The sequence below is a fragment of the Nerophis lumbriciformis genome, linkage group LG07, assembly GCF_033978685.3.
Source record: "Nerophis lumbriciformis linkage group LG07, RoL_Nlum_v2.1, whole genome shotgun sequence".
NCBI classification, from domain to species: Eukaryota; Metazoa; Chordata; class Actinopteri; order Syngnathiformes; family Syngnathidae; genus Nerophis; species Nerophis lumbriciformis.
Window position 1 is genome coordinate 18412362 of NC_084554.2, and position 13142 is coordinate 18425503.

At 38.9% G+C, this 13142-nt stretch overlaps 1 protein-coding gene across 9 annotated transcripts in view; it reads right to left on the reverse strand.

Moving 5' to 3' along the window:
• LOC133609784 (uncharacterized) overlaps nt 1-13142 on the reverse strand; it is a 243781-nt gene that overhangs the window by 31100 nt on the left and 199539 nt on the right. For 7 of the 9 annotated variants that reach the window (XM_072913470.1, XM_061965731.2, XM_061965727.2 and 4 more), the window contains 2 exons: nt 9179-9489; nt 2823-2879 (listed from right to left, as the gene is read on the reverse strand). In XM_072913470.1, the coding sequence (XP_072769571.1) occupies nt 2823-2879; nt 9179-9489 (368 nt within the window). The remainder of the gene's footprint in view (nt 1-2822; nt 2880-9178; nt 9490-13142) is intronic. The other 2 variants (XM_061965728.2, XM_061965725.2) reach the window with 1 other exon arrangement.

A 13142-nucleotide genomic window follows, 5' to 3' on the forward strand; every position in this document is an offset into this window, starting at 1 on the left:
ATACATCTTCTGCTTGCACACGCACGCGACAGCAAGGCATACTTGGTCAACAGCCACACAGGTTACACTGACGGTGACCATATAAAACAACTTTAACACTCTTACTAATAATGCGCCACACTTTGAACCAAAACCAAACAAGAATGACAAACACATTTCAGGAGAACATCTGCACCTTAACACAACATAAACACAACAGAACAAACACCCAGAATCCCATGCAGCCCTGACTGTTCCGGGCTACATTATACACCCCTGCTACCACCAAACCCCGCCCCCACCCCAAGGCTGCTCCCTCACACATCAACCCCCCCCTCTCTGTGCGTCGGTTGAGGTGGGCAGGGTTTGGTAGCGGGGGTGTATAATGTAGCCCGGAAGAGTTAGGACTGCATGGGATTCTGGGTATTTGTCCTGTTGTGTTTATGTTGTGTTACGGTGCAGATGTTCTCCCGAAATGTGTTTGTCATTCTTGTTTGGTGTGGGTTCACAGTGTGGCGCATTATTAGTAAGAGTGTTAAAGTTTTGTTTATACCGCGACCGTCAATGTAACCTGTGTGGTTGTTGACCAAGTATGCCTTGCTGTCACCTACGTGAGCAAGCGGAAGCCCCATTCAACATGTGGCTGATCAGGCACGCTGATTGTAGCGGGCGCTAAATGCTGTACCATCACGGCACGCATGACGCTGACAACCGCTTTTCATTTTAAACCCTTGTGCCGCACCAGCTTAAAAATTCCATAAAAAGGTGTGGGCATCGTGTCTGAGACCCCTGGTTTATACATAGCACAAAGCAAAAAAATAACTTTGTATGCAGTGTTATTTCATTTAAAATTAAAAATTTTTTTTGCGGATCCCATTGTTTTCTATAATTTGTGAAACTGGTCAAAATGGCTCTTTGACTGGTAAAGGTTGCCGACCCCTGATATATATCAATACAGTCTGCAAGGGATACAGTCTGTAAGCACACATGATAGTGCGTGTTGCTGGTCCACTAATAGTACTAACCTTTAACAGTTAATTTTACTCATTTTACTAATTAATTCATTAATTACTAGTTTCTATGTAACTGTTTTTGGATTGTTTTACTTTCTTTTTTATTCAATAATTTTTTTTATTTTATTTTATTAATGTTTTAAAAGTACCTTATCTTCACCATAACTGGTTGTCCAAATTAGGTATAATAATGTGTTAATTCCACGACTGTATATATCGGTTGATATCGGTATCGGTTGATATCAGTATCGGTAATTAAAGAGTTGGACAATATCGGAATATCGGCAAAAAGACATTATCGGACATCCCTAGTTACCGCCAATGTTGAAATGATGCATTTTAATAGCTACGGCAGTAGCATATAGCATATAGCAGTTAGCATCCCATGACCCACAATGCACTTCTGCCATGACCCTCCCCCACCGAATTCTTCTTGGTTGATGTGTGTGTGACGATTGCTGCCATTTGCTTAGTCTCTTCCGTGAATTAGATAAATAATATTATTTGATATTTTACGGTAATGTGTTAATAATTTCACACATAAGTCGCTCCGGAGTATAAATTGCAACCCCCGGCCAAACTATGAAAAAAACTGCGATTTATAATCCGAAAAATACGGTATGTCAATTTCCGTGACTTTCTGCATTAAATAGTTGATTCCATTTTTATTGGCCAATTCCGGGATTCTGTTAACGCGTAAACCATAGGGCCCTATGATACAAAGTGATTGTTAACGTGCAGAACAAATAAAAACATGATCCAAACAACACACGCGCTCCGAACGGCGTCAGGTCAATCTAGTGGTTTAGATATTTGTCTTATTGTTCTGTCCTTAATGAGAAGTGTGGTCGTAGACCTGCTTTTTGTGTAATGTTCTTTTGTGAACTGGTGCTGAATAAATATGACATATCATTTACACGGATTATCTTACATTTAGGCGGTTCTAGTTTTCTAACATCAAGCAAACTTCCAACAGCCTTGTTGAGTGAGGAAACGTTTCTGGGACAGGTTGAGACACTTTTTATCATTATAGTTTTTTTTTTTTTTTTTTACCAGAAGTGTCCCTGAAGAGATTGGGGATTTCACGGACTCATCCCTAAACATTAGGAATGTGAATCTTACTCAGGAATGAATATGATTTCAATTATCGGGGTGACTATTCAATTCAGAAACAACTCTTAATTTAAACCGATTCTCACAATATTTTCGGTATGTAAATGATAATAAAACCTTTTCAAAACAGGTTACAAAAGCTTCTCTTGGCTCCTGAGGTATGACGTATTCTGCCCAGAGATGTCTTTTCAAAAATCGATAATTTAAAATTTTGATTTGCTTCAGAATCATAATAAATAAGAATCGCAATTCAGATAGGAATATTTTTTTTCTGGCACCCCAACCAAACACCTAACAATTGCTGAACTTATATCTCGCCATTGCCAGCCTTCAAACAGAAAGTTCTCAGACGGAAGAGGCCACTGACCTTAGATTGTCATCAGCATCTGCCACATATTCCTAACTTTTTGTTGTCTTTTAAAAGACAGATTTGGCTTTTAATCAGTAGATCACAGTTCAATTCCATGATGGCCACGATTAAAACGTTACCCAGAAGAAAGACTCTTATGTTTGTGATAGAAGGAAAGCAGAACCCAAAGATATTTGGCAAGTCGAATGCCTTGCAAACAAATATTTACCAACAAAAGATGAGGACAAACATGATAGCAATTGTAAAAGGAATTGTAAAAATTAAGCAAAATATATAGAAAAGAAAATGAATTTGTGGAGAGAAAAGAGGAGTTTGTGTTGATGATGGGGAAGATGGAGGGAACTCACTTTGACCTGGCTTGTTTCTTTGGAGGCCAGACCTCTGCTCTTAGAGGCTGCTGACACCTGGGAAGACATGTCCACCCCGTGTCAACAACACCTCATGACAAGCAGCAAGAAGAGGAAGAGGACGAACACTTTTGATTGTTGCCCCAATGTCACCGTAAGTATTTTCTTTGCTACTGTATGTAGTTGACTCTAAAACGTTTGTAGTTCCCACAAATTGATCACTGTTTAGCGCAAGAACAATGAACAACCAACAATAAATTCAGTAATACACTATTATTTTTGTCAGACAATATTTTACTTTTTTTCTTCAAATGTTCTTTGCTCCTGTTTCCTTGCTAGTGAGCAGAACAATGCTGCCTGAAGTGTTATTTCTTTAGTTGTGTTTTTCCTTTTGCCTCAACTACTTCCAATGTGGGATTAAACAATCATTAATTTGATTCATGTCAATGCTAATTTCAACCTACACTGCGTTTGTCTATACCAGGGGTCGGCAACCTGCGGCTCTTTGATCACTCTGATGCGGCTCAGCTGCATACTTGCCGACCCCCCCCGATTTTCCCGGGAAACTTCCGAATTTCAGTGCCTCTCGCAGAAAACTACCGGGATTAATATTCTCCGATTTTCACCCTTGCAATAATAATAAGGGCATGACATGATGGTACAGCAATTGGCGCCCTCTACAAACTGTATAAACAGCATGCCAGCTCAGCCTATTGTTATATGCATCTTCTGCTTGCACACTTAAGAGACAGCAATGCATACTTGGTCAACAGCCACACAGGTTACACTGACGGTGGCCATATAAAACAACTTTAACACTCTTACTAATAATGCGCCACACTTTGAACCAAAACCAAACAAGAATGACAAACACATTTCGGGAGAACATCTGCACCGTCACACAACAGAACAAATACCCAGAATCCCATGCAGCCCCGACTCTTCCGGGCTATATTATACACCCCTGCTACCACCAAACCCCGCCCCCACCCCAACCCTGCTCCCTCACACATCAACACCCCCCCCTCCGTGCGTCATTGAGGTGGGCGGGGTTTGGTGGGGGTGTATAATGTAGCCCGGAAAAGTTAGGGCTGCATGGGATTCTGGGTATTTGTTCTGTTGTGTTTATGTTGTGTTACGGTGCAGATGTTCTCCCGAAATGTGTTTGTCATTCTTGTTTGGTGTGGGTTCACAGTGTGGCGCATTATTAGTAAGAGTGTTAAAGTTTTTTATACCGCCACCGTCAGTGTAACCTGTGTGGTTGTTGACCAAGTATGCCTTGCTGTCACTTACGTGAACAAGTAGAAGTCTCATACAACGTGTGGCCGGGCACGCTGGTTGTAGTGGCCGCTAAATGCTGTACCATCACGGCACGTTTGAGAGAATAGTTGCCCCGAAATTTGTAGTCTGGCGGAAAAATCGGGAGGGTTGACAAGTACGACGCTGTCAAGCGCCATTCATATAAAACCCGCGGGCCGCACTAACATTCAATTTACATATTAAGGTGTGGGCCGCGTGTCTGAGACCCTTGGTTTATACATAGCACAAAGCAAAAAAAAACTGTGTATGCAGTGTTATTTCATTTTAAATTTCAAAAGATTGTTGTGGCTCCCATTGTTTTCTTTAATTTGTGAAACTGGTCAAAATGGCTCTTTGGCTGGTAAAGGTTGCCGACCCCTGGTCTATACAATATCAGCAGGAATCAGCCATAATTGTATTATTTTGTAGTGAGGAATGTTAGAAAGGGTTTGATCAAATGAAATTAGTCAAACAGAGACCGATGGTAGGTTTGAAAAACACAAACCTATTTATTATTAATCGTCTGGAATGGTTACCGTATTTCCTTGAATTGCCGTCGGGTATATAGTATGCGCCTGCCTAGAATTAACGCCGGGTCAAACTCGTTTCGCAAAATATTATATTTATTAGCGCATGTCTAGAATTACCGCCGGGTCAAACTCGTTTCGCAAAATAATTAGCATATGCCTAGAATTTCCGCCGGGTCAAACTCGTCACGTCACGAGTGACATTTCACCTGTCATAATTTTCAAAATGGAAAAGGCTGATTTCAATAATTTAAAATCGCATAAAGGGAAGAAGATAAAGAGCTATTCAGTAGGATTTAAGGTCCAAGCTATTGAATATGCTAAAAAGAACAGTAAGCAGCTATGTTTTATTAATGTACCGTAGCTGCGTGTGTCAAATATGAGTCATTAAATGACTCCCGCCTCCTGGTGGTAGAGGGCGCTAGTGATCCTTCTTGCGACTACTCGGCTGCAGAAGAAGTGACAACAAGCAGCAACAGTTAGCAGCGATCGTTTATTTTTTCTACTCGCTTGCACTTTTAACATGGAGGATTACATATCTAAAATAAAACAGTTTTCTAAACTGGACTTTCAATCAAAGCAGGAGGTAATAATTAAAGGAAGACCTCCATCGAGACAGAGACTTTTAAAACTGAAGAAAGATAAGGAAGACTTCTATAAACAAGTTATCAATGTTTTTGTTCAGAAGGAGCTGCGCATTGACTTCATTTATAAGTAAAGGTAAGACCATAATAACGTTTTTTTTTATTAAATGTGCTTTTCATGATGGTATCCTTACATTACACTCAAATTTATAAGCGCATGCCTAAACTTACCGCATGCCTTTGGTAAGCGCCGGAGTGAGAAGAGGTTTTAAATTAATTACCGCCCCGGCGCTAATTCAAGAAAATACGGTACGCAGTCTTTGAATTGAAGTAGAGTGATAATTGTTTTTGTCGACACCTAGTGGTCACAATATTTCATGAAGTTAAGCGCATGATGCAGTAAGTTAAATGATGTGGACACGTTTGTGACTGTGTACTTTCTAATACACTTCTGCCTTGGAGACTTTGTGTGTGTAAGTAGTATGCTGTTTTAGACAGCAATATTGTTCAATTACGGACACTTATTACATATGTCTAGCTTGTGTGCTATTGTGTAACTGCTAGCTTCTAGTAGCCTATAGCCTACCATGTTTACCTTTTGTAAATTACTTGACTTAAATACAAGAAAAGATCAACCTTGTGTGCTCATTGGAGGACATTAAATGTTAATTAACTATGAAAGTATTATTGTTGCAACATTATTTGCAAACGCGTATCTCAATCTGTGCATGTGCAATGCAATTCACATGTCTGTGGACTAATGTGTGTGTCTGTATTTCAATCTGTGTGTGTGTAATCAGATCCACGTGTGTGTTTTAAATTGTGTGAGTGGCTGCAAGGCGCCAACTAGTGGTGAGTATAAGGAAAGGCAAGGGGGAGTTACAGACAAATCCTTTTACACGTTCAAATCGCTGTACAAACGTCGCGTGTAAAAAGACAGCTAATAGACTTCCTGCTTAGCACACGTCTAAATATGCACAAACACACATTTTATTTTACACACACGCCAATCGAAACACGGACAGGCAGATATTTTTTTTACACAAAGACAAATTATTATACGGACACACAGCTTAAAACACACACGCGGATCTGATTACACAAGATTACTAAGAGTGTGCAAAAAAGTAATCAGAACAAAGGGAGGCTATTTTGAAGAAACTACAATATAAAACATATTGTCAGTTATTTCACCTCTTATTGTTAAAGGGGAACATTATCACCAGACCTATGTAAGCGTCAATATATACCTTGATGTTGCAGAAAAAAGACCATATATTTTTTTAACCGATTTCCGAACTCTAAATGGGTGAATTTTAGCGAATTAAACGCCTTTCTAATATTCGCTCTCGGAGCGATGACGTCACAACGTGACGTCACATCGGGAAGCAATCTGCCATTTTCTCAAACACAGAGTCAAATCAGCTCTGTTATTTTCCGTTTTTTCGACTGTTTTCCGTACCTTGGAGACATCATGCCTCGTCGGTGTGTTGTCGGAGGGTGTAAGTAACAACACGAACAGGGACGGATTCAAGTTGCACCAGTGGCCCAAAGATGCGAAAGTGGCAAGAAATTGGACGTTTGTTCCGCACACTTTACCGACGAAAGCTATGCTACAACAGAGATGGCAAGAATGTGTGGATATCCTGCGACACTCAAAGCAGATGCATTTCCAATGATAAAGTCAAAGAAATCTGCCACAAGACCCCCATTGAATCTGCCGGAGTGTGTGAGCAATTCAGGGACAAAGGACCTCGGTAGCACGGCAAGCAATGGCGGCAGTTTGTTCTCGCAGACGAGCGAGCTAAACCCCCTGGATGTCTTGGCTCACACCGTCAAGAGAAGAATATCGACCCTAGCTTCCCTGGCCTGCTGACATGAGGGTATGTCTACAGAATATATTAATTGATGAAAATTGGGCTGTCTGCACTCTCAAAGTGCATGTTGTTGCCAAATGTATTTCATATGCTGTAAACCTAGTTCATAGTTGTTAGTTTCCTTTAATGCCAAACAAACACATAACAATCGTTGGTTAGAAGGCGATCGCCGAATTCGTCCTCGCTTTCTCCCGTGTCGCTGGCTGTCGTGTCGTTTTCGCTTGCATACGGTTCAAACCGATATGGCTCAAAAGCTTCAGTTTCTTCTTCAATTTCGTTTTCGCTACCTGCCTCCACACTACAACTATCAGTTTCAATACATTCGTAATCTGTTGAATCGCTTAAGCCGCTGAAATCCGAGTGTGAATCCAAGCTAATGTCGCTATAGCTTGCTGTTCTTTCCGCCATGTTTGTTTGTGTTGGCTTCACTATGTGACGTCACAGGAAAATGGACGGGTGTTTATAACGATGGTTAAAATCAGGCACTTTGAACATTTTTTTAGGGATATTGCGTGATGGGTAAAATTTTGAAAAAAACTTCGAAAAATATAGTAAGCCACTGGGAACTGATTTTTAATGGTTTTAACCATTCTGAGATTGTGATAATGTTCCCCTTTAAATATATAACTCCACATGTGTTCATTCATAGTTTTGATGCCTTCAGTGACAATCTACAATGTAAATAGTCATGATAATAAAGAAAATGCATTGAATGAGGAGAAGGTGTGTCCAAACTTTTGACCTATACCGTATTTTACATACATACTTTTTTGATGACACAGGACCAATATCGGATTGGAACACCCCTATTAGTAAGTTAATTTTTTTACAAAAAGCCAAAGACCAACAAAAAAATTTGCCGCTCTTCCGACTGCCCTGCTTTAGCAGTATACTCAATTGTATAGTATGTGCATTAAAAAGCAATAAGGTTCTTCCTTCAATACAAAAACTTACTGAAAGTTTAAAGATGCGCTAAAAAATTGAGACAGAACACTTAATTTCTCAAATATGTCAATTAGAGTTGTTGCGTCGATATAAAATATTTATTAGTGTGAAGATTTGGACTGACCCTTGTTGCATAACATGTTATTGATGATTTTTCTTCACCTAGTTTTATTACTAACATAAATAATTATATTCAGAATTTTGAAGTTCAAACAACAAGCAACATTCCTTGCACAAATATTAAACACGTTGCAGTGACATCAATTTGTGGGAATCGCAATAAAGCAGAACGTTATTTTAGGAGGCATGTGGAGCAAATGCCTCGCTCCTGTCCAAATACTACAGTACTACGACTACGACAGTAAATTCTTTCCAGAAGGTTGGAAGCTGGAGAAAACCGATGTAATTTAGGTAATGGTAATAGGAAATTACCATATAATGGAAAGGCAATAGTTGGTTATTGTTATGTGATGCTAATCTTTGGTAGGTAACTGTATTGTAACGTAAGGGTAGGCAAGTGTAATGCAATGGTAATGTTTGGTAGGAAATGTAATACTATATAATGATAAGCAATGAATGCATAGGGGATGGAGCAGGAGATGGTTATGTAAAATAAGCAAACTAAAACAATGAGAATGTAGAGGGTGAGGACTTTGTTCTATAGTTGAACAATATGAATGTAATTATAAAGTTATATTTTAATTTGTTGTTCAGAACAGCGCAGCATTGGTATCGATGCAAATTATACTTTTTTAAAAAACTGTAAGAATCACATTTAAAGTTTCACTTTATTTTTACTTTGAATCTTCAATTTGTGCTGCTGCTTCTGGTGACCAAACAAAAATGCTATTGCTAAATCTATGTGCATTTAAAGCAAACATTTTTATTTCAAAATAAGGGAAACTTTCCGGAAAATGAGAGACAAATTAGGTAAAATAATGCAGAGTAAATGCACACAAATACATTACTACAAGAAGAAATAAGAACATATCTCTTGCTTATAAAATACAATTATACATGTAACAATTTGTAATTATTAGAATGATTTATTTGGTTAAAAGAAAACCGCTTTGAATAAATCAAAAGTTAAGTTTGTAGTCATCAGATTAGTGTGTACAACTAACCTTTCCACCGCCTGGTTGGTGCTTCATGTTGTCCGTAGAGCCGATCTTAGAGCGAACGTTCTTGATGTCAGGCGCTGATGAAGTTCCAAGACGAGCTGTAGTCCTGGAGGAGCTGCTGGTGCTGGTAGCTGCTGCTGCTGAAGATGTGGTCCTTGGAACACGAGGTACTGCTGGTTTCTTCTCTGGTACTGCAGTGGTGGAAGGTAAGCTCGCTTTGGTGGCTGAGGCTCGTGCGCGCGAGGCAGCGGTCGCAGTGGAACTGGAAGTCCGAGTTGTTGTTGTTGTGGTGGTCTTAGGTTTGGTGGAATCAGCTACCAAGTGTGAGGAAGGTAAGCAGAATAGAAGGTCTTAGGATGTTGAAACAATATATTAGTGGATTATGAAAATACTCATAATATGCAAGCAATAACGTCTAATAATCAATACAATTATACTAACGTGTGCATGTTTAGATGACAGTGTTGCAATGCTCCTCCACATTGCAGTAAGAATTAGGGTTGTTGATACAACTTTTTTTTAATCTTTGATACGATTAGGTTTTAAGATCCTTGCGTATTATTGACCAATACCGATATTAAATCCGATGCGATCTCGGCACAAATCATAGTACATGCTTTTATTATTTTGTAGTGTAGAATGTTAAAAAAGGTTTGATCAAGTGAAATACAGTATTTTCCGGACTATAAGCCACTACTTTTTTCATATGCTTTGAGCCCTGCGTTTTATAAACAGTAAGGCTAATTGATGGATTTTTCTTCACTAACGGCAATAATGTTTTGAAAAGGTGTGTTATTGTTTGTGCTATGATGTAGGGCTGGGCGATATATCGATATGCGCGATATAGAAAATGACTATATCGTGATATTCGAGTATGCGTTCTCACACAGTTGCTTTTAGCTGCTGGCATTACACTACAGGCTCTCCTCGGTCTTTCCTGTGTCTCCTTCTCACAGACAGCAAGCGCAGCTTCTACACACGTCACATACTGTCACGACATACGTCACATACGTATACGCCCTCACGCAGCAAAGAGGTAGCAGCATGGCTAACGTTAGCTGTGATGCTAGCGGTAATACGAGAGAAAGAAGGTGCGAATCTGGTAACAAATGAAGGAATAATTAATTCACCCAAAAATCAGCAGGGGGTCCATCGTCTGGCGGTGGTTTGGCTTCAAGTGGGAATATGTCGAACAGACAACCGTAATTTGTCAAGTGTGGGGCGAAAGCGTTGCTATAAAAAGTAGCATTACTGCTAATATGTAGCATCATTTGAAAAGTCACCTGCAAGAGAATGAACAGTGCTTACTCCGCATGTCAACATCTCCGTTTGGTGCCACACGTCCACACCATCAAAATGCAGAGGCAAACATTTCCAGATCAACACCGTATGAAAAAAATAGTGATTTTTTTAGTTGTGATTTCCTTCTCTGCATGAAAGTTTTAAAGTAGCATATATTAATGCAGTATGAAGAAGAATGTTTTAATGTAGACACATAGAATCATCATACTGCTGTGATTATATGCATCAAGTGTTCATTCAAGGCTAAGGCAAAATATTGAGATATATATCGTGTATCGCGATATGGCCTTAAAATATCGCAATATTAAAAAAAGGCCATATCGCCCAGCCCTACTATGATGCCATATTTTGGACCAGTTCGCTCACTGCAGGTGCTGCGAGTTGAGCATCTAGAGTATTTAATTCTGTTTCGTGCCTTGAACTGGAATTACAAGTGCCGTTCCATCTACTAATCATTCATACCGCTTCTACCCGTATGTTTTTTTTCCATTCATCACTCTAAGCAACATTTTTATGTTTTACAATATAACTAAAACTATTCTAACCTACCAATACTAAACCGCCGCATGTTTTTTTTATAGGTATTGTAATGTATTCAAGCTGGTGTCGTTAACATTAGCTAATATGCCAACACGTTTACGAGTGTCTGCGTTAGTATTATTGACTTACAATGGCATTTTTTTTTTTATTGTTTCACTTTCACAAATTCCTCAGTAAATTCACCAAAACATCACTGTGGAGTTATTGAGTCTGTTCAGCTGATTGAAGAGCTAGTTTTCACAGGTAGTGGGTCCATTACGATAACTTCTATTTTTTATTGTTATTTTTTATCAGCGGTACGGAAACCATTAAGTTATTTAAATAAACATTTACACAATATTTCTGTGTGAATAACTCATTTCACAACTTATATATCTGCGACTTATAGTTAGGATCATGACGCAGTAAGTCGAACAATGCAGACACATTTGTTACTGGATACTTTCCAATACGCTTCTGCCTTGGAGACTTTGTATGTGTAAGTAATATGCAACGATACTTGGTTATATTGACAAATGTGTAGTTTTAGACTGCAATATTATTCAATAAAGGACACTTGTTACGTATGTTTAGCCCGTGTGCTATTGTGTGCTTAGCTGTTGGGTAGCTGCTAGCTTCTAGTAGCCTATCATGTTTACTTTTTGTAAATGACTTGACCAAAATACAAGAAAAGACCAATCTTGTGTGCTTATTGGAGGACATTTAGATATGAACTGGCTGTCCAGCTTTTTACACTGCTTGTATCAGACATTTCAGATGCAAGTGGATATCAAACGATATTTGTTTTTTGCGGACATCCGACATAATTATCAGAAAATGTCAGCAGGTTCATACACATGTATTTCCTTTGTGTTAGTGACTGTGCATATACAGTCAATAATAGGGCAGTTATGCTGAGCGTGTCCTGCTGATAATCCGTCCTGGGAAACTTTGCACGTCTCCAGCTTCTGCTAAGACGTGTTTAATGGAGGAAATCCTCCCTTTGGTTCCACATCGTTCAAGTGTTATTTCCCTGACTGTAAGAATCCATGCAGATTAGACAAACTAGGACTGTATCAGCAGGAGCTGTGAACTGCTGTCAGCAGGACAGTAATCCTTTGCTTGCAGTGTTGAGGTTTTAACTTGGAGCAACAAACTCTTTTTAACCCTTCTTTCACTTTCTGAGCCTTCGAGCATTGTCATGGGGGGACCGTGTGCGTGTATGTGTGTGTGCGTGTGTGTGTTCATGCTACAATTCCTGATTACAGTTCTTACATTGCTATGATGTCAACTTATCTGTTTGTAGTCCCTGAGACATCGGAGGAAAGAACTACACGGTCTAAAATTTATGCAAAGTATGAAAGCGGGAGAAAGTTCACGGTCAGACCATTTCTGGAAACAAAATTGTACCTTGGTTTTTGTACGCCCCACTTACCATGATTTAATTTTTCATGGTAGATTTTGCCCTTATTTTCCTCAATTATTGCACAGCCAAACATTTCATGTACAAAACTTGCATATCGCTCCATGGAATAGATTGTCCAAACAGATAGCATCTCAGTAAGTTAGTTTCTATACTTTTTTTATTAACTGCAGAATTATGTACCGTATTTTTCGGACTATAAGTCGCATAATTTGGCTGGGGGTGCGACTTATACTCAGGAGCGACTTATGTGTGAAATTATTAACACATTACCGTAAAATATCAAATAATATTATTTAGCTCATTCACGTAAGAGAATAGACGTATAAGATTTAATCGGATTTAGCGATTATGAGTGACAGATTGTTTGGTAAACGTATAGCATGTTCTATATGTTATAGTTATTTGAATGACTCTTACCATAATATGTTACGTTAACATACCAGGCACGTTCTCAGTTGGTTATTTATGAGTCATATAACGTAGACTTATTCAGCCTGTTGTTCACTATTCTTTATTTATTTTAATTTGCCTTTCAAATGTCTATTCTTGGTGTTGGGTTTTATCAAATACATTTCCCCAAAAAATGTGACTTATAATCCAGTGCGACTTATATATGTTTTTTTCCTTCTTTATTATGCATTTTCGGCCGGTGCAACTTATACTCAGGAGCGATTTATAGTCCAAAAAATATGGTATATGTAATCGCTGGGGTTTGTTTTT